This window comes from Drosophila busckii, chromosome 2R, assembly GCF_011750605.1.
Source record: "Drosophila busckii strain San Diego stock center, stock number 13000-0081.31 chromosome 2R, ASM1175060v1, whole genome shotgun sequence".
Lineage (NCBI taxonomy): Eukaryota > Metazoa > Arthropoda > Insecta > Diptera > Drosophilidae > Drosophila > Drosophila busckii.
Window position 1 is genome coordinate 12,777,371 of NC_046605.1, and position 19,579 is coordinate 12,796,949.

General features: G+C 39.6%; 7 protein-coding genes across 10 annotated transcripts; 4 read left to right on the forward strand and 3 right to left on the reverse strand.

The window, feature by feature from the left end:
- Nucleotides 1–3,619: 3,619 nt before the first annotated feature.
- LOC108597696 (CTD nuclear envelope phosphatase 1) lies at nt 3,620–4,842 on the reverse strand. The gene is made up of 2 exons (XM_017984375.1): nt 4,716–4,842; nt 3,620–4,662 (listed from the first exon to the last, which is right to left on the reverse strand). Exons 1-2 carry the CDS (start codon nt 4,755–4,757, stop codon nt 3,733–3,735), a joined length of 972 nt encoding a protein of 323 aa, XP_017839864.1. The 5' UTR covers nt 4,758–4,842; the 3' UTR covers nt 3,620–3,732.
- A 48-nt stretch (nt 4,843–4,890) lies between these two features.
- On the forward strand, nt 4,891–7,336 carry LOC108597695 (mitochondrial sodium/calcium exchanger protein). Of its 3 annotated transcripts, none has more exons than XM_017984371.1 (5): nt 4,891–5,278; nt 5,338–5,663; nt 5,728–5,802; nt 5,973–6,455; nt 6,511–7,336. In XM_017984371.1, the coding sequence occupies exons 1-5, from the start codon at nt 4,992–4,994 to the stop codon at nt 7,176–7,178; spliced, it is 1,839 nt and encodes a 612-aa protein (XP_017839860.1). In that variant the 5' UTR covers nt 4,891–4,991; the 3' UTR covers nt 7,179–7,336. The 3 variants fall into 3 exon arrangements, with proteins under 3 accessions (XP_017839860.1, XP_017839863.1, XP_017839861.1); XM_017984374.2 differs by having other exon boundaries at nt 6,504–6,621; XM_017984372.1 differs by having other exon boundaries at nt 5,183–5,278; nt 5,331–5,663.
- Nucleotides 7,337–10,021: 2,685 nt separating this feature from the next.
- On the reverse strand, nt 10,022–13,240 carry LOC108595661. Of its 2 annotated transcripts, XM_017980938.1 has the most exons (8): nt 13,166–13,240; nt 12,891–13,111; nt 11,911–12,236; nt 11,780–11,854; nt 11,169–11,726; nt 10,708–10,847; nt 10,411–10,645; nt 10,022–10,352 (listed from the first exon to the last, which is right to left on the reverse strand). In XM_017980938.1, exons 1-8 carry the CDS (start codon nt 13,202–13,204, stop codon nt 10,069–10,071), a joined length of 1,878 nt encoding a protein of 625 aa, XP_017836427.1. In that variant the 5' UTR covers nt 13,205–13,240; the 3' UTR covers nt 10,022–10,068. The 2 variants fall into 2 exon arrangements, with proteins under 2 accessions (XP_017836427.1, XP_017836429.1); XM_017980940.1 differs by lacking the exon at nt 13,166–13,240 and having other exon boundaries at nt 10,024–10,352; nt 11,911–12,217; nt 12,891–12,907.
- Nucleotides 13,241–14,041: 801 nt separating this feature from the next.
- Nucleotides 14,042–14,673, forward strand: LOC108595635 (peptidoglycan-recognition protein SC1a). Its single transcript, XM_017980906.2, has one exon. It carries the CDS (start codon nt 14,052–14,054, stop codon nt 14,610–14,612), a length of 561 nt encoding a protein of 186 aa, XP_017836395.1. The 5' UTR covers nt 14,042–14,051; the 3' UTR covers nt 14,613–14,673.
- A 1,065-nt stretch (nt 14,674–15,738) lies between these two features.
- Nucleotides 15,739–16,422, forward strand: LOC108595528 (peptidoglycan-recognition protein SC2). The gene has a single exon (XM_017980783.1). It carries the CDS (start codon nt 15,785–15,787, stop codon nt 16,337–16,339), a length of 555 nt encoding a protein of 184 aa, XP_017836272.1. The 5' UTR covers nt 15,739–15,784; the 3' UTR covers nt 16,340–16,422.
- An 860-nt stretch (nt 16,423–17,282) lies between these two features.
- Nucleotides 17,283–17,921, reverse strand: LOC108595680 (peptidoglycan-recognition protein SC2). The gene has a single exon (XM_017980959.2). It carries the CDS (start codon nt 17,906–17,908, stop codon nt 17,354–17,356), a length of 555 nt encoding a protein of 184 aa, XP_017836448.1. The 5' UTR covers nt 17,909–17,921; the 3' UTR covers nt 17,283–17,353.
- A 787-nt stretch (nt 17,922–18,708) lies between these two features.
- LOC108595632 (peptidoglycan-recognition protein SC2) lies at nt 18,709–19,343 on the forward strand. The gene has a single exon (XM_017980901.2). It carries the CDS (start codon nt 18,726–18,728, stop codon nt 19,278–19,280), a length of 555 nt encoding a protein of 184 aa, XP_017836390.1. The 5' UTR covers nt 18,709–18,725; the 3' UTR covers nt 19,281–19,343.
- Nucleotides 19,344–19,579: the final 236 nt, after the last annotated feature.

The window sequence follows — 19,579 nt, forward strand, 5'->3', positions numbered from 1 at the left end:
AAATTGTTGTAGACTTATGTCAAGTTTACAAATTGGCTTGATCGTTAGATTGTTTCACTTTTAATTTCAAATGCAATTTTAGTCTCTTGACCTTTTCGCATACACTTTGGCGGTTAAGTAATGGAAGTTTGGGGTACATAAATTTATGCAAAGAGTATGTAACAGAAAGAAGAAGCAATCAGCGAAATACCAAAAAACAAGGAGTCTTCAGAGCCTTTACCCATTTATTCCACAATCTTAAACAGAGTTGCGTCAAGTAGAAACTTTGAAACCATCTTGAGTTCCAAAATTTAAAAGAAACCCGATTCATTCCTCAATCTTCAACAGAGTAGTGTCAAGTAGAAACTTTGCATTCCATCTCAAGTACTATCTGCTACAAAAATCTACATCAAAGTGTATACTTAAGTTGGCTGCGCTCGACATTATCTTCACGCTTGTTAAAAATTCCAACAACGCGGTTCTACTTCAAAGTCTAACCATCATCTAATCAACATCAGAGCAATATTGCCTCTATACACACTTGGCAGCTGTCTAGGCCTGCTAATTGTTTACGAGAGCTAATTGGGCGGCTTTCTCTACAAAATACTGTGGGCGTAGCCCTGCTTGAGTTCTTTAATTAGTTGGAAGTTTCAAAAAAATGAACAGCAAACTTATTAACATGCTTTGTTTCAGCGGAAAAGCCACGCACTAGTTTGTTTATCAGGCGGTTGTAAACTTCAGATAGCATTTGACATATGCATGGATGGCGTCATTGAAGGCTTGGGGACTACGTGAGTGCTACAAATTTTGACTATAGTGTAATAAACAATGAGAACACCTTTAGCAACATATATAGTAGTTACTTATGGACGCGCCCTGAAATTGCATGCTAAGCGGCACACTTGAACTTTTAGCGATGAGTTCACAGCCAGAGCTGCGTTTTTCCCTAGACAGCAAGGTTGGGAGGCCAAGCCGGCAACAATAGACGGATCAACTTTGTAGCCAAACAAGCAAAACAAGAAGAAGAGCTGCAGCCAAGTGTATGAAAAAAACTATAAAAAATAAGTCCGTGCACTTTTTTGAGTGTAGACGAAGCTTAAATACGCTTTTTAATATTTTTAAAAAATTATAATGTCAAGTCTGTCTATTAAGCTCGCTGCTACGACACTTTAATTTACAGGGTATAATAAGAACATGGGCCAAGTGCATAGAGGAACAAAAAAAAATATAACGCAGAACTTGTCAGACAGCAAAAAGAAGAAGAGCTAACAACAACAACAAAGCAGCAAAACAGCTACAGTCAACGCTCGAGTGCATTTTCCGGGCCAACAGCACAACAACAACAATTACAAAAAAAAAAATAGAGAGAAACAACAATTGCAAGCAGCAACCCCATCTGATAATGCTTTCTAGGCTAGGTAAAGAATCAATTTGATGATGTTACAAGTTGTTGTAAAAGAGTGGCATATAAAATGTGCATGTGTGTGTGTGTGTTACCAACTGGCAAATGGCCTAGGAAAAGTTGCGTTTCGGTGGTGGATTGCGTGCATTTTTAGCAGCCACTGAACTTTGCTTATTACACTCAAGAACAAGAGCAGCAGCAGCAGCAGCGACAGAGCGTCAGCGACGCTATTAAAAGAAAACATACAAAATTGTAAACAGAGCGCCGCCGGCATTTAGACAAAGTAAGCCGAAAAGGTGAGCGAGAGAGCGCAGCGGCACTTTCTTGCGCTCTCTTTCACTTGCCGTGTGCTGCTTCATGTTTGTTGTTTGTGGTCAGTGTCATGGCCTGAGACTCTGCGTTCAATGATAGTTGTAGTTGGATTTGTATTTGTATGCGTGTGTATGAGTAATGCGTATGCTATGCTCACAATTGAGTGATAAAAAACAGAAGGAAGGAAGCGTGTATAAAATGTGAGTGAGTGTGTCAACCACCACTCAGTAAATGTTGTTCATATCGATTTTTCAAAGCACAAGACGACATACTATAGCAAGTAGTAATTATTGTAGATAGGGCCATAAAATAGTCGCACATACACACACACACACACATACACACAATTATTAGAATCGGTGTGCAAAAGTTTACTGAACATTGCTTGGAAGCTGTGAATTTGCTTTTGTAAAACGCCGGGGCAGCGACGCCGGCAGCGCCAACACTTGGGGGAGGTTTACTACAGAGCACGCGGAACTGACACACATTTTAAATATACACACACACACACGTATAGAGTATATGCATACATCGTTGCTTAAAACAAATAAAAGTTTATAAACAAATTAAATAATTGTTTACTTAAGACAGGCACACACACACTATTGTAGCGTAACAAATGGCAGCGACTGTTAAGCACTTGAATGTTAAATAACTGAAACTAAGAACAAATACCGTTTTTTGTTGGTGTTTTTTTTTTTTTTTTTTTTTTTGAGCACTTATTCCCTTTTTGCTTTGCTTGCCGATCTTTGCTTATGCACTTGTATTGCTTTTGTTGTTGTTGTTGCTTTGCACTGTCTGCATTTGTCACTGTCACTGAGAGCAGCACACACACACACACACACACACACACACACACTCACACACAAGAGCGTGAGAGAGTGTAAGAGCGCGCGACTGCAGCAGGCCCCAAAACACGTTGGGAGCTTTGAATTTTGCACAATTTCTTTGCTTTTCGTGCTGCGGTCATGGCTATGTATGTTGGCGTCTACGTCGGCATCAACGTCAGCTGCGCTGCTTACACTACAGGCTGACTCATAAGGAGCACAGAGAGCGCAAGGGGTGTTGTTTTTGTTGTTTCACAATTTTGTTTTACTTATTTTTTCATGGGCTAGATTTTGCCTAACGCTGCTACAATTTTCCGATTTCACCGTTTATGTTTGTATGTTAATTTTTCACATTCATTCAGCGCCAATTGTATGCACCCATACTGTGTAAAACTGTAAAATTAATAAAACTGAATTTATGGCAATTTAAACGAGCGTACAACGCCAGCGTTTTTGTTGTGTTATTGTGTATTTCCTATTGTTGCCTTTAGTTTACTGCTACATATACACATGTATCTCTTTGCACATTGCACTTTTCGTGTTACGCTTTAACATTCACTTCGCTAGCACGCCAAGTGCAGTAACAAACAATTCACGTGCCCAAAAGCAAAAAAAACCAAACCAAACCAAAAACCCAAGCGCCGCACCGCCGCACGTCCTGAATCTTTTCTTTCAAAAAGTAAATGCACTTTGATGCAACACAAGCACTTAAACAATTCACTAATTAAGCATTTTATGCATACGCACGCATTGTGCCCTAACAGCTTATTGCTATTGCCGTGTTATTAACATAAATTATACTTTTTTAACATTTACCGCAAATAATTACAATAAACAAAACGCCCGCGCACAACGCGACACAACCGCTCCGTTCAAAATTTATTGTGTTTTTGTTATCTTTATCTTTATCTTTCTCGCCGTCGGTATCATTATCGCCATCGTTATTGCTATCAAAATAATAATCGTTATTGCTATCGTCGAGCATATGATTCGAACTCGAACATTATTGTCAGACAGTGTCATGCAGTATATTTGCGCTAGAGTTGCCAACTGCACAAATTTTATTATCAAGTGGCCGCCACCAGAACAAAACGCCGCACATTATTTTGTCAAATACTTTATTGTTAAAATATAATTTTGGATTTTACTGGTTCACTGGTTGTGCAGAACTAAAAGTCATCTTCTTCGGTGGAGTTTCGTCTTCCTAAAAAGCTATAAGTCATCTTCGTCGCTGGATTCGCGTCTTCCAAGAACGGTTCTAACATCCTTGGTAAAACGCAGTGCGTCCAAAAAGGGTAATAGCCTTACCAATTCCATGTCTTCCATATCGTAAATATACGATTTGATGGGTACTGCGTTTAATGGAAAATCACGATAAACACTCGGCGAATTATCAATAATAAATACGCTGGTTAAGTCATTATTTACAGCAGCTAAATTCTTGCTAATCATATTTGTTTGAGAGCGACAATGCTGGCGATACAAACGGCGTTGCAAGATGTGACGACCAGCATCCAGTTGATCTATTACAACCGTAGCATACTCCTCCAAGCTGGCCGTATAAATAACCAGGTCGTACCACTTGGCCACAAAATCGAGAAATACATCGACATGCGGTCGCTTGAAAACCGTAAATGACACCTTCGGCATTTCAGGTATTATTTCTATGTCCAATGCATAGTCGGGCACGGCTGTTGGAGGCACCTCGGAACAGCCAAATTGCTCATTCGTATCTGGATCACAGTAGCACGAATGCACTAGAGTTTCATCCAGATCAAGCACCAAGGTCTTACGATTTACTTGGGCCAGCATTGCCTGTGTTTCGAAAGATAGTGGCACCTCCTGGTACAACACATAGGTAGACGGATCAAAGAGCAGACGTAGCTTGGACGTCAAATATGCAATAAACTGCAGCACATAGTCGCCCAGATTCTCAAGGCTGGGCAAGCTGCTAGTCACATTGGGCCAGCTCCTGGCAGCTGGAACTGGCCGCTGAACTCTACCACTAAACGTGGCCACCACTTCAGCAGAGGTAGAGGCGGTTTCACTTGACGCTGGTGGTTTGCTTAAATTGGAGACTTGTTCAATTGGCGGTGCTGTGGAACTTGGTTGCTCTTGGACCTGCACAACCATTTTAGTTACCTACGGATAGTGCTAACATAACTATACAATTTTTTATTAAAAATTTCACATACACATGTCAAACTGAGTAACAGAAATATTGAAATGGAATACATTGCAAAGTCTGCTGGGGCCTACCAAAAGATATCCAAAATTTTTTCTTACATCTTCCACTGACTGTGCTAAGACTAGTCGAATTTTTTTTAACTAAGAATTTAAATTAAAAGACCCAACTTGCTTGCCCAAAAGCAATGGATTAATATGAATCGTCTATTATTTGAAAACTGCTTCAAAACATACAGAACACAAATTTAAACATCTACACACACACACACACACACACGGGAATTATGAGTAAAGACAATAATGATACACCCAATGCGATGGAGGAGGAGTTCAAGCAATTCACGAGCAAAATAAATTGTCATATAGTCGTTGATTTGCCATATGAGCAACGTTGCGATTTTGTAATCAAAGCCATGGACTGTCCAGCAACAACAAATATATTGCCATACTGGAAGCTCATGTCCTGCCATTACAACTGTCGTAATAGATTTGAGGAATATGTGGTCATGACCGTCTTTGTGATATTCATTATGGAGCTTATAGTGTGCATCTATCATGTGGTGGAAGTGTAGTACGTATATGAAATAATAATTTTGATAAGCCTCTAGTTTGAACACGCTTAGCGTACAGCTACACTCCGGCCTTGAAGCTCTGCTCCCACCTTTTGCATTTAAACGAACATTTAGCTGGCGTCACAATATTATCCTTTGGAAATGCTGCGCCAGAGATGTTGGCGAATCTATTGACTACCGCAACCGGTACACCTGTATTGGCGTATTATTATTCTAAGGCCCTCTTCACTACCCTCTTCACGGGCGGACTTATCAACTATTTATGCCCATTTCGCATGAATATGCACGGCACACTTCGCGATACATTTTTCTTTCTGATTGGCGTAATGTATCTTGAGTTTACTCTGAGTAACGATCAGATGATATCGATGAACGAAGGAATCGGTATGCTTGCCTTAATGTTTAATTAGTTCTTAACTTAACAAAGTTCCTTAATGTTTCCTATTAGTCTTGCTCAGCATTTATTTTGCCTATCTAATGGTCAATGTGGTGGATTATGTGCTGACGCGACGATATATGAAATGTAAGTTAAATAAGTCTAATAAATGTGTAACTCCCAAAGATTCACTGGGTTTTTTTAAATTTTCTAAATTCTCCATACCGGTATTTTGAGCTATTATATTTTCGGTTGTATCACTATCCTCTTTCTATCCTATCTCTTCTAAAAAGTCTTGCATAAATTCTTTTGTTTAGCCATTTGGAACCAGCTGGAAGAACTTGTAGGCGATCGAACGACTCCGAATGCACAAAGTAAAAGTCAAGTGCTACGCAAAAAATATGCAGAGCTTGCTAGTGATGCGGAAATGGAGGTATTTAGTCGAAATAGCTCTCCCTTGGAGCATCATTCGTCCATTGACTTGACAATACGTTCTCAACGAAAGAACCGACGTATTACCGTCAGTGCCAGAGCCAATATGTACTACAATATATCAAACAATTGGAATAGACATATTTTCAGGGATTTTTTTGAATCCCTAGCGCCCATCAAGATCGCAGATTGGCAAGCAGCTAAATTGTATAAGCGTGCCTATTATATTGCCAGGGTGCCCATAGCGGTGCTAACGGCTTTATTTATACCGCTGGTGGACTACGACTTGCACAAGCATGGCTGGAGTAAGTTGCTCAATTGCATACAGCTCATTATTAATCCAGCTATAACGGTGATTCTCATTAAGTGTAAGTCTAAATAGCTTCTGCTATCTACCTTGATTTATTCTCATTTAGCTTACAGCCATGTACTTTGGTACTAAAATCTGGTACTTGAACATAGTGCAGGACTATATCTATGGCGTTTATACCTTTGCGCTAACAGTACCGTTAGCTATAGTGGTTTTCATGAAGTCAAGAACCGATGCGCCGCCACTTTTTCATTTCGCCTTCACCACACTGAATCTAACGGGCTCTGCATTCACCATATATTACTGCGAATCTGAGATTGATCACTTGCTGCAGGTCATTGCTATGGTAATGCATGTACCAACTGCTTTTGTTGGCGTTACTATAACCCCTGTGGCTATAGCCATGGGTGCAATGGTGGTCAACACAGCGTTGGCCTTTCAAGGATATGAACGAATGGCATTCGCTGCCTGCGTGGGTGGTCCATTTATAACAGTTATACTGGGCACGGCCAGTATTTGCATGGCAAATGCCGTTAAGGACAAGCATCCCAGAGCACAGACTTTATATGGAGAATATGGGATGAATGCGTTCATCTTTTTAATTATATCATTGTCAATGACGCTGATGTGGACATCAATATTGAATTACCGCTCTCGCCGCTCCGTTGGCATATACTCTTTATCCCTCTACATGCTTTTTCTACTGTTCGCGGTGCTCATCAAAGACAATATCATACACTCGTATGCCAAAGATGTTATTCTACAAGATTCCTTTGAATAATGGTAAAAGAAAATAAGTAGAAAAATACATGGAACACAAATTTCCCTTTAAGGGAGCTTTTGGCTTCTACTGGGAAATAGCATTCGAACAACATTTCGAAGGATAAAAGGAATACTAATTTCCCTTTTTATTCTCGCAAGCAGCTTTAATAAAGCTTTTAGGTCTTATTAGAAAATTCTATTCGAACAGCCTTTTAAAAATATTTCATTTGCATTTTGTGCTTTTTTTATAGCATATGCATTTCCCTGCTTGTTGTTTTCCCTTTATAAGCGTTAACTGAAGCTATTAAAAATCCAGTGCAAGCTATAAATATGGTAAGATGCATTTACATCGATAAAAATAATATTGTAGTAGATTTGTGAATATGCAAACATATTTTTTATTTTTATATGTTTTACATATCCAATTAAATATATTGCTTTGCTTTGCCATATTTTAAATCTGTATACTGAATGCGATTTGCATTTTGGTATATTTACTTGTCGGCTACTACTCAAGCTAGTTGGGCAAGACGCTCTGAGGTTAATTTAAGTAAAGCCTGTGCTAATTGCCTGCAAGCCACAGACGAAATCGCTCCAACAGCAGATGATTCATTAGCCAACTGACACACACGCACACACACAGAGGCAGACAAATGATATGCAAATCGGTCGAGGCGACATAGTGCAGCAAAATGTTGCAGCTACAAGAACAACATGAGCAAACAGCTCTGATATACATAGCCTACTTACAGCCCCGCTCGGCGCTCACATTAATTAAGGCTTGCATAATTTACATTTAGCTCTTGCCTGTATATCTACTAGCTGCAGTTGTAGTTGTCGCTGTCGCTGTCCCTGTCGCTGTCGCAGTTGCCTTGGTGCAACATTCGCTTCCGGTGTGCAACGTGCTAACGGCTAATTGAGTTATAATGCTAAGCGGTCATTTATTGGAGCGCCATTGGAGCATTAAGTCCAACTGCAGCGCTATAGGTAGATAATATGATTGTTCACCAACTTGTAATTGAATTTCAAATGTTTTTCAAATGTCTATCGACACTCTGCTTGCGCCCTTGCAAAAGCTAAGTGCTATATAGTTTAAAGACTTATCGAACGTTTAAATTATCGATCTGCTGCTTAAAGCCAAATTTACTTTATTTGTTTGCCTCATTGGTATCGATGCATTTATCAAGCCAATTACCTTGGGTTGGCTTATCAATTCGCAAGCAAATCCTAAATCTAAATCAATTTTGGCTATGCATAAGAAAGCAGCTACAAATTCGTTGCGATTCAGCACTTGTGCATTAAATATTTGATGACTTTCACACCCCAGATACAAACGCTTGGCAAATGGAGTTGCCAATGTGAGCTTGAAGCTCGGACGATATGCAAAATGAGGAAAAATAAGTAAAATGCAAAACAATTTGGTAACAAGCAAAATGCATCAAAACTGATAGCACATACGTACAAACATACAAAGACAGTGGGGGATGCTGGGCGTGGACGACCACGCTTTGGTTGCCTTCCTGTCGTTTTTTGCTCGCTATGTTATACACTTTGGCATTTGATTAAGCAATGGCAAAGGGTATCGTGAAAATGTGCAAATGTACGTAACAGAGAGATTGAAGGGTAAATAAAGTATAAATTTTGCTAAGCAGCAATTTAAACTGAGTCGATTGAGACATTCTGTTTGTATGTCTGTGTGAGCAACAAGAATTTCAAGACTATAAGAACTAGAGACTCCAAATTGTAGTGTTTACAGCTATTCGTAGATCGAGCAAATCAAAATAAAAACTATTTAGACCCACAATTTTGAACGAATTTGTTTTAAATTCAGCACACAAGCTTTGATGGCCAATACCAATGTGTTCGTTCGTGTATTTGCTAGCCAAAGAGTATCAAAAAGTTGGCTGTGCCCAACTAGTTTTTGCTAGTTTGTGTATTGAAGTTGGAGCTAGAACTAAGGCAGAGATAGAGTTGGAAAAAAACCAAAGCTGTTGCAAAAACATGACACATTAAGTGCACAGACAGCCAGCAAGCAAGCAGGAAGTCTATGGGACTTGAGTGCTTTTATTGCTGCCGGAATTCTGCGGGATTCACTTTGAGTTGACGCTCGCCTTGCATTTGGCTTGCCATTTTTCCGCTTTTATTTTTCCGGGACATGGTATCTATTTTTTTTGTTTTCGGTTTTGTTGCTACTGCTATTGCTGCTGAAGGGCTGCACTTGTTTATGTTTATGCGATTGCACTTAAATGTAATGGTTATGTTTCAGCTGGCTTTGCATTTGATGTCAGTTAAATTTGTCTGCTTTGATTATAACGATGATGCAGCCCATGCAGTTGACCCCAATTGACATAGAAGCCAAAGCATCCACAGTGAGAGCTCTGAGCGAAGGCGACAAACCACTTTAACCCTAATTAACGGCAAGCTTTTGCTGTCGCTGTCAGCTTTCGCTCATTATGCTTCACGCTGGCAGCCAACTCGACAGCTTTGGTTTACATTTATTTTTTATTGAAATAGAGCCAAGCTCAAGTGGCAGACATTGCAGAAATCCTTGACTGCATTTCAATGGAGCCAACGACAAGAATTCGCAGTTTCCTAGTCACTCTCCGTCCGGACAGTTGTCCGACAAGGACTGCAGGTCGCCTCGACTACGCTGCACATTTCCCTTGTGCTCGTCGCTTGGCTGCATTTTAATTATGATACTTCATTAATGTAATTAGTACTGACGACCAGAGCCTGTTGCCAGTGCCAGTAGATCAAATAGACGCCATGCCAATGTACACAAATTCAAACGACACGTTGCCTAGCTACCAACAACTAATTGCTATGAAACTCACGCGTCTATCGATACTGATATTAAAGTACATGCGAGCAGCAGCTAGCTGCTACAAAACTTTAAGTTGTCTTTATTACTACTTGGGATCGAATGTAGGATCGAAGCCAAAATGGTGTATACAGTTCCACTCAACCAGGAAGGCATATAAAAGATAAGTCATGTACAATATAAATGAGAAAATGGCCACAGAGCGACGCACTCGAAAACCGAAAGTGACAATCCAGACAAATGTGAACACAACTGCCAAAGTAAAGAACACAAAAGTATTCGCGCCATGTTGTCCAATAAGCCACCAAGCATTTCCAAAATCGTGACTCCTTAAATTAACAACGCAGGCCAAGCCCATGCATAGCACAATGGCTACAATAATGTATAATGTATAAAAATGAATTATGAAGGCTTCGCTGACAATACTTACTGCAAAAGGGACTGGCTAGCACTGCGGCATAGGCCATCTTACCATAGCCCTGTCTGGTGAGCGTGGAGCAAATAACGGTGCATCGAAGTGCTCGAGCAAACGGACGAAAGGTGGCTGATATGAAATTCTCGGATAAATTGAAAACAAAGCCCATAATCGAGCAAAGCACCTCCAACTCCAGAGCACAAATGACAATCACAAGTATGGACATGCTAGTGGTCAACAAGGCAAAACACTGTAACAAATACAATATTAATTTTGATTACTATTAAACTGAAACTTTCATTCAAAGCTTACCAAATGATAAACTGGCGGCATATCAGTGCGTGAGTGCAGGAATACACAAATAGCCAAAGGCACGGTGGCACACAAGGACCACATGGGATACTCATATTCCAGAGCGAGCACCATGCCATTATATTTTTTGGCATACATGGCTGCAAGTAGGTTTAAGTCATAATCAAGTCATCACTAATCTAAAGATTAATTTTGGAATGTTGATTATATTATGTTGAGAAATTTTCGATGACTTATCAATTGCGTTTTCATGTAACTGAAGAACATTGCAAGTATATTTAGATAATTGAAAATTGTTAAAAAATGATGTTATTAGATTATTCTTACAATTTTTTGTTGATAAAAATAAAAATATCACAATGCGATTTGAAGTATTTTAAACGAAATAAGTGCAATTTATAAAAATAAAAATAAAACAAAAATAAAAGAATTTGATTTTTATATTTCATTTTTCAGCTCACCTCGCACAAGTGTTATAATTAGAGCGGGATTCGTTATGATCTGTGTGCAGTTGAGCAACTTGCTCCAGCCATGTTTGTTCAGCTGATAGTCCACAGTGGGTATAAATATGGTAATAAGGAGCACCATGGGTGCGAGCAATGCAATTACTAAGCGTCCACACGTATTGCTAATTTGCCATCTAAATAAATCAATTGGTATTAGCGATCCCCAGAACTCGGAGAATAGCAAACGATTTCTACTATTGCGCTTATTATAGAGCACTCTACGCGTGTGATCTGTATCGATTGCTGGCTTTAAGGCGCCATATCTTTTATGTTTCTTATGCCTGGCGGAATTATATCGCTCAATTAAATCATCGGGTTCCATTAGACCTGGCATATGGCGGCTGGAAGCGTGGTGATGGGAAATACCAAAATGATATGTATAGTTGAAGCTATGTATGGTGAAACGGTTTTCAATCTCGTACTCTAGTAATTGAGCATGCTTATGCTTTAAAGTTGCCTTGATTTTTGGTGTCTCCGGCAATTCGCTCAATTCAGCAATCTGTACACGCAGCTCTGAACAATCGAGTAGTTTACATTAAAGTCCCACCAATGTTGAACTAACTTACTCTTGATTTTTCTTCGCACCAAAGATTGATCCCAAAAATTTATGCTCAAGTAGATCGCATAAAACCCACAAAGCACTGCCGAGACAAACATTTTCAAATTGCTATGCATTAGCTAAGTTAGTAATACTTACCTATTGCCTCGAATTCAGAGATTAACTGATCGGTTTTAATCATATACTCCAGTATTTGAACTGCCAAGAACAGACAGATCAAATCACGCACAACACAGTATCCTCCGATCCGGAATGGTCTCAGGTAACAGATCATGCCGCCGGCGAGTAGCAGCACGCCCAAGGCATTGCTTACGCTTATCGTAAAAATTCCCGATTGTGCTCGTAAGGGCGTGAGGTTTACAACCAGATCGGGAAAGGCATTTGAAATGGCCAGCATTGAGCAGCCAGCCACATATTCGTTCATTTTACATTTTAAGGCTACTATCTTAATAATTGGGGAGAAGCTGAAATATTATTATTATTTATTTCATGCAGAGGCCTAAGGTTTCATCAATAGAAACCTTAATTTAATCTATAAATAATAATAATAATATAATAATACCAATCCATGCTAATGGATTCTAGTTTTTGCATATTCCCTATCAAGTATTTAATACTTGGCATTAAATTAAATTGATAAACTAAATGCTGCCAGTGTTTTTAATAAAAGATTATATAGCTTTTAATTCTATATTTTGATTCTTTTTGGTGTGAAATGGATATTATGAATAAAAATTAAATGCGTAGCAGCTTTTGCTTTTACTTTTGATTTTAATTGCATTTAATATATTTAATATTAACTATGGAGTCTACAGTTAACAAAATGATGACAAAACAAATATATATAACTAATTAGCAATAAGTATATGCATGTATATTTGAAATTAAATGCTTGAATTGGAGTGTTAGACAAAGCCAACATTTGTTATAGGAATAGGGAAAAAGTCAATTAGATATGACTTAGTAATAAAATAATCTTAGTGTTTGATATATTGAGTCTACAATATAAAGCCAGTCGAGGGCTTTAAGATATATTTGGGACATTAGAAAAGCATATCAAATACATATGTATATGTATATAAAGATAAAGTTAGTGAATTTAAAATTGAAACACTTACTAGATGTCCACTGTATGCGCCATTAAGATTAATAATATAACCAAGCCAATAAGGATCAGGAGAATGACAGCCATCTCTGTGACCCTGTTATGAATGTGCCCATAGCAGTACAAGATTTGATAGTACTTGAAGAAATTCATAATCTTGCTGCAGTGCTTGATGGCCTTGGCCAGCTCACAACGATGCTCGTAGCTTACGCTCATGACATTGGAGCAGATCATCTAAATGAATTGTGAATAAACAAAATGTTGCTGCATTAAAGCCTAAGAACTTACGCGATCATGAAAATCTGACAATAAATGTGTGCGATTCATATTGAACTCCTTATTTGTTATAGCCAAGAGTAGAACAAACTTATGAAGTTTCAACTGACTTTGAACAGTAAGCTGACTAAGCTTAAAGTTTCTGTTGCTTATTGAGTGTAAAAATTATTTTATTTTTGCAATTGTTTGCTGACGCTAACACTCACGTCTGGGCTGTCAAAGTATTTCATTCGTTAAATTTGGCACAAAAAACTTTTCAAATTTGCGCTCAACGAGCTACGAAAATTTCCGCACAAGTATCTACGCTCCTGCTTACCCCTGAGCGACAAATGCCAACATTTACTCGGGCGTGCTCAAGTTTGGCTTAGATTATTAAGTAAGCTCAAGCAAACTGTTCAACGCAAAGTTTGCTAAATGCGCTAAGCGTAATATGAAACAATGTGGCCATCAAATAAAAGCGCTGTAAAGCTTTAAAAAGCGTGCGGCCGAGCCAGAGTTGAGCAAGTTGCTCATTAACAAAAATCAACATAAGTATGCATAGTTTAAATAAGTTCAACAAGTTTTTGCAGCGAAGCATTTTGCTTCAAGTGCAGCTGTAACTGTTGCTGTAAATATTAAGCATACGCCTGTTATAACAATACACATTTTTGATTAAAGTAATTTATACGCCAGACTGAAGTGCACTCTTCAAAATATGTTTGTTTACAGAGGTTTGCGATAAGCCAATTCGCTCCAGACGCAGGTACTTTCCTGTGCCAAAATATTATCATAAATCATTAGCATAGTTGCGGCTTAGCATTAACAAGTCTGATACCTGAAGAGCCGCGCGATAAGCCGCAGCGTATAAAAACGCAATTGCCATTAGCCGTTGCAATCAATTCAATTGATAGTCAAGAACATGTCGAAAGCAAGTTTTGCTCTGGTGCTGCTCGTGCTGGTCTGCAGCCAATACGCAGTCCAAGGCGTGGCCATTGTCACCAAGGCGCAGTGGGGCGGTCGTGCCGGGCACTATAAGGTCGGATTGGGCAACTATCTGAGCTATGCCATCATTCATCATACCGCTGGCGCTTACTGCGAGACACGTGCCGCTTGCGCACAGCAGCTGCGCAACATTCAGAGCTACCACATGGATAGCTTGGGCTGGCCCGATATTGGCTACAACTTCCTGATCGGTGGTGACGGCGCCGTCTATGAGGGTCGCGGCTGGAACTCGATGGGTGCTCATGCTGCCGAGTGGAATCCCTACAGCATTGGCATCTCTTTCTTGGGCAACTACAACTGGGACACGCTGGAGCCAAACATGATTGCCTCCGCCAAGGGTCTGCTCCAGGATGCTGTCAACCGCGGCCAGCTGGCCTCCGGCTATGTTCTGTACGGTCATCGTCAGGTGAGCGCCACCGAATGTCCTGGCACTCACATCTGGAACGAGATTCGCAGCTGGTCTCACTGGAGGGCATAAATTCTTTTCTTTGTACTTTAATAAACGCATTATTATCCTGGCAAAAGAATTTGCTCTCTTTGATAACTTATCAGCTTTCAGTTTTATCTCTGCGCACGTTTTGGTAGCGCACATAAATATTATTATAATTCAATGGTTGTAAGCTCGAGTACAGCTTGTAAATAAAGAGATATCAGCAGCAAAAAAATATAAACAACGGTAAATGATGATTGTAAATCAATTATAGATAACTAAATCTTATTATAAATGAATTTAGTATATGACTTGGTATATTGACTTCAAAAGTACGTCATGCTCAATTTTATAAAATCGTTAAAATAGACTGAAAAGAAACTGATTGAAAGGTTGTATGCTGTTTATTTTGAAGGCACCTGACTTATAAATACACTTTACATTTTTATAAAGTAGCTTTGATACATCATAAGAATCATTAAGAAAACACTAACAGTAAGTCAGATTACTGGAATATCGTTAAGCTTCAATTATGGCTTAGCCAGATAGGATATTAGTTAAAAAAAATGTCCCAAGCAAACTGTAAAGCTTCAAATTAAACATCACATATAAAATGATTTTGCTTTTCTAAAGCTTTTTAGACTTTACAGAATCAACATTTCGATAAAATGTTCAATTTAACTAATTGTAAGTATTTTATTTGTATAATTTTAATGTTTGACATATTTTATATCAGCTTTTAATTAATATATAATAAAATACTCTACAGATTTTTTAGCTTTCACAAAAGTATTAAATTTCTATAAAATATTAGCAGCTTTCTTTGAAACTAATATAATTAATTATTTTAAAATTAATTAAACCATAACAGAGTAAACAAAAATCTGCAGGACCTACACGTATGCGTATTATTAGAAACAGCTGACTGGCTCTTGAGTTATTCTAAAAAATTTAATTAACTAGCACTCTGGCAGATTAGAATAAAGTATTTTATTCGAACAACGCTGAGAAAGACAACGACTCAATGAGCTGCGATTTCACGAGCGACACGCTTCAAGATAGTCACACCTATCAGATCGAAAGTAGTCCCCCCTTATAAATTGTATATACTAACGCGCAGTGTCAATCGACAGCGATAAGCCCATCTGCCTTTGGGTATATAAGTTGCCAGCAGTGCCTGGAGTAGACACACAAGTCTAACCAACGCTTGAGTAATTACTATGGCAAAGCAAGCTATTATCCTATTGGCCGTGCTCCTGTGCGCCCACGCCGTCTTCGGTGTGACCGTCATCACCAAGTCGCAGTGGGGAGGACGTGCACCCAGCAGCAAGACCACCTTGGCCAACAAGCTGAGCTACGCTGTGGTCCATCACACCGCTGGCAACTACTGCTCCACCCGCGCTGCCTGCGAGAAGGAGCTGAAGAGCATCCAGAACTACCACATGAACAGCCTGGGCTGGTCCGACATTGGCTATAACTTCCTGATCGGCGGTGATGGCAATGTCTATGAGGGTCGCGGCTGGAACGTTATGGGTGCTCATGCCACCAACTGGAACTCCAAGTCTCTGGGCATCTCCTTCCTGGGCAACTACAACAACAACAAGATGACCGCTGCTCAAATCAATGCCGCCAAGGGTCTCTTGGCTGATGCCGTCTCCCGTGGCCAGATCGTCTCCGGCTACACTCTGTACGGCCATCGTCAGGTTGGCTCCACCGAGTGCCCCGGCACCAATGTCTGGAACGAGATCCGCACCTGGGGTAACTGGAAGGCTTAAGCTCAAGCTTTGGCTACCACGAGTATTAAATTTTCTTTCAAAATTGCTGCATAATAAAAAAAATTATTAAAAAAAAAATACAATACACTTGACATAATTCAATCACAACCGTGGGTACTTATTTGTGTGGTTTCCCTTATATATTATTTGCGTTGAGTCAGCGATTTACATATGATTAAGCTGGGAATAATCTCGTGTAATTGTTTGTTTAAAGATGCTCCACCTCGACTAAAAATAATAAATAATTATGAAATATACATTATAAATTTTTGTTACATAGCCTTTGGGGCTTCTTTATATTTTTAATTAATTGAGTATATAACATACATTATACTTCATTTCTACAGATGAGCTATATTACATATAAAAGACAATTTTAATAAAAATATTTAGAGTTAATTATTCATATTTACTTTAAAATTACACTTATTGTAAAGAAAAATATGTATAATGTGAGTGCTACTCTGATGCAAAATAAATATTAGTCATTCATATAAATAAGGTTGGTTGAAATTTCTTAATTAAGTCGAGTTTTTAAAGATTCACAAGCTTTAGCAACCATTCAACTGATTAATCGGATTTTATTTAATAAATACAAAACAATAAAGCAAAGTATACAGATTCTTCTTGAATTGAAAAAATTTAATTTATTTACATAACGAAAAGTAAGTTAAGCGATCACCAGGCGAACAGAAGTCGAAAGCAATCAACGCTTATGACTCGAATGTATTCCTTAGCTTCGCCCACTATTTAATGCGAGTGCACACAGAGCGCAATACAACCCGTACTACTGACATTTTGCTGAGATTTCTGTACAAACGACAACTCACTGCTGACCATTTCCTGACTATTTCAAATGTAATTAAAAATAAATATTCCAATCTTCATATAAGCCAAAAACTAACTTCAAATATACACAAATTGATTTCGAACTATGTAAAGTGTATTATATTTTTTTAAATAATTTTTTATTATGCAGCAGTTTTTAAATGTTCATCGATTAGTATATCAAGCTTAAGCCCTCCAGTTGGACCAGGTGCGGATCTCGTTCCAGAGGTTGGTGCCAGGGCACTCAGTGGCGCTGACCTGACGATGACCATACAGAATATAGCCAGAAACGAGCTGACCACGAGAGACAGCATCAGCAAGGATTCCCTTGGCAGCGTTGATCATAGCAGAGGTAGCACGGTTGTTGTTGTAGTTGCCCAGGAAGGAGATGCCCAGAGACTTGGAGTTCCAGTTGGTGGCATGAGCACCGACAACGTTCCAGCCGCGACCCTCATAGACAGCGCCATCGCCGCCGATCAGGAAGTTGTAGCCAATATCGGGCCACTGCAGGCTGTCCATGTGGTAGGCCTGGATGCTGCGCAGCTCGCGGGCACAGGCATCGCGAGTGGAGCAGTAGTTGCCAGCGGTGTGGTGGACAACAGCGTAGCTCAGCTTGTTGGCCAGCGTGGTCTTGCTGCGGGGTGCGCGTCCTCCCCAGGCGGCCTTGGAGACGACAGCCACACCAAAGGCGGCCTCAGCGCAGAGGAGCACAGCCAAGAGAATGAGAGCTTTGTTTGCCATGATTGCAGTTCGTCCAATTGAAGACTATGTCAACTGCAGTCGGATGTGGCGCTTATATACACGATCTTGTGCGAAGTTGTTGACATACCGCGGCGATAGGAAGCCTATCAGATGTTTGTGCTAATACCCATATCAGAGCCTAATCTCCAAGCATCATATTTTTTGATAGGTATAGCAAAATATATGGTTGTTTTTAAATGCATGTTAGAAATTGATTTCACAGATAAAGTCTTTTGGGTTTGAAATATAAAAAAAAATAATAATAGCCCATGTTAATAGGGTGTGCATTTTATATATAAAACATGCTAATTCGATGATGAATCCAGAAATTGCAACTTAAAAAACATAAAATAATAAAAAAGTTCTGCGACTTGAGTGAGAATTGAAAAGTACAACTGTTATTTTATAGATTCTTCAAGTGCGAAATATTTATTTAATTAGAGCTCTGGCAGTTCCATTCTTACCTTTTACAGATTCTTGATCTGTCTCCTTGGTGATTCTAAAATCATCTTTCAGGCAATACGACCGATTGTTTGAAGCTATAAATGTTTCAATAATAACTTTTTGCTGATATACTTAATCTGAACAAACACTAACCCATAAATGAAGTCTACTAAATCACTGCAAAAGAAAATTTATGGAATCTATAACAGGAATGGCAACTTATGCCTAGTTTAAGATTAGCATGCTATCGATATGGGTATTAGCAAAAACATTTGATAGGCAGTGTTACGTTTACATTTATGACCTATTCTGGGTATATAAGCGCCACATCCGACTGCAGTTGACATAGTCTTCAATTGGACGAACTGCAATCATGGCAAACAAAGCTCTCATTCTCTTGGCTGTGCTCCTCTGCGCTGAGGCCGCCTTTGGTGTGGCTGTCGTCTCCAAGGCCGCCTGGGGAGGACGCGCACCCCGCAGCAAGACCACGCTGGCCAACAAGCTGAGCTACGCTGTTGTCCATCACACCGCTGGCAACTACTGCTCCACTCGCGATGCCTGTGCCCGCGAGCTGCGCAGCATCCAGGCCTACCACATGGACAGCCTGCAGTGGCCCGATATTGGCTACAACTTCCTGATCGGCGGCGATGGCGCTGTCTATGAGGGTCGCGGCTGGAACGTTGTCGGTGCTCATGCCACCAACTGGAACTCCAAGTCTCTGGGCATCTCATTCCTGGGCAACTACAACAACAACCGTGCTACCTCTGCTATGATCAACGCTGCTAAGGGAATCCTTGCTGATGCTGTCTCCCGTGGTCAGCTCGTTTCTGGCTATATTCTGTATGGTCATCGCCAGGTCAGCGCCACTGAGTGCCCTGGCACCAACCTCTGGAACGAGATCCGCACCTGGTCCAACTGGAGGGCTTAAGCTTGATATACTAATCGATGAACATTTAAAAACTGCTGCATAATAAAAAATTATTTAAAAAAATATAATACACTTTACATAGTTCGAAATCAATTTGTGTATATTTGAACTTAGTTTTTGGATTGTATGAAGATTGGAACATTACATTATTATTAAATTTTAAAACATACAATTCAGATACAGAAAGAGGAAATACATATTAGTCAGGCCTTAGTCAGCGGTGAGTTGTCGTTTGTACTCTCAGCAAAATATCGGCCGAACATATATAATGCGTCTATATATTTATCCGCATGAATTGG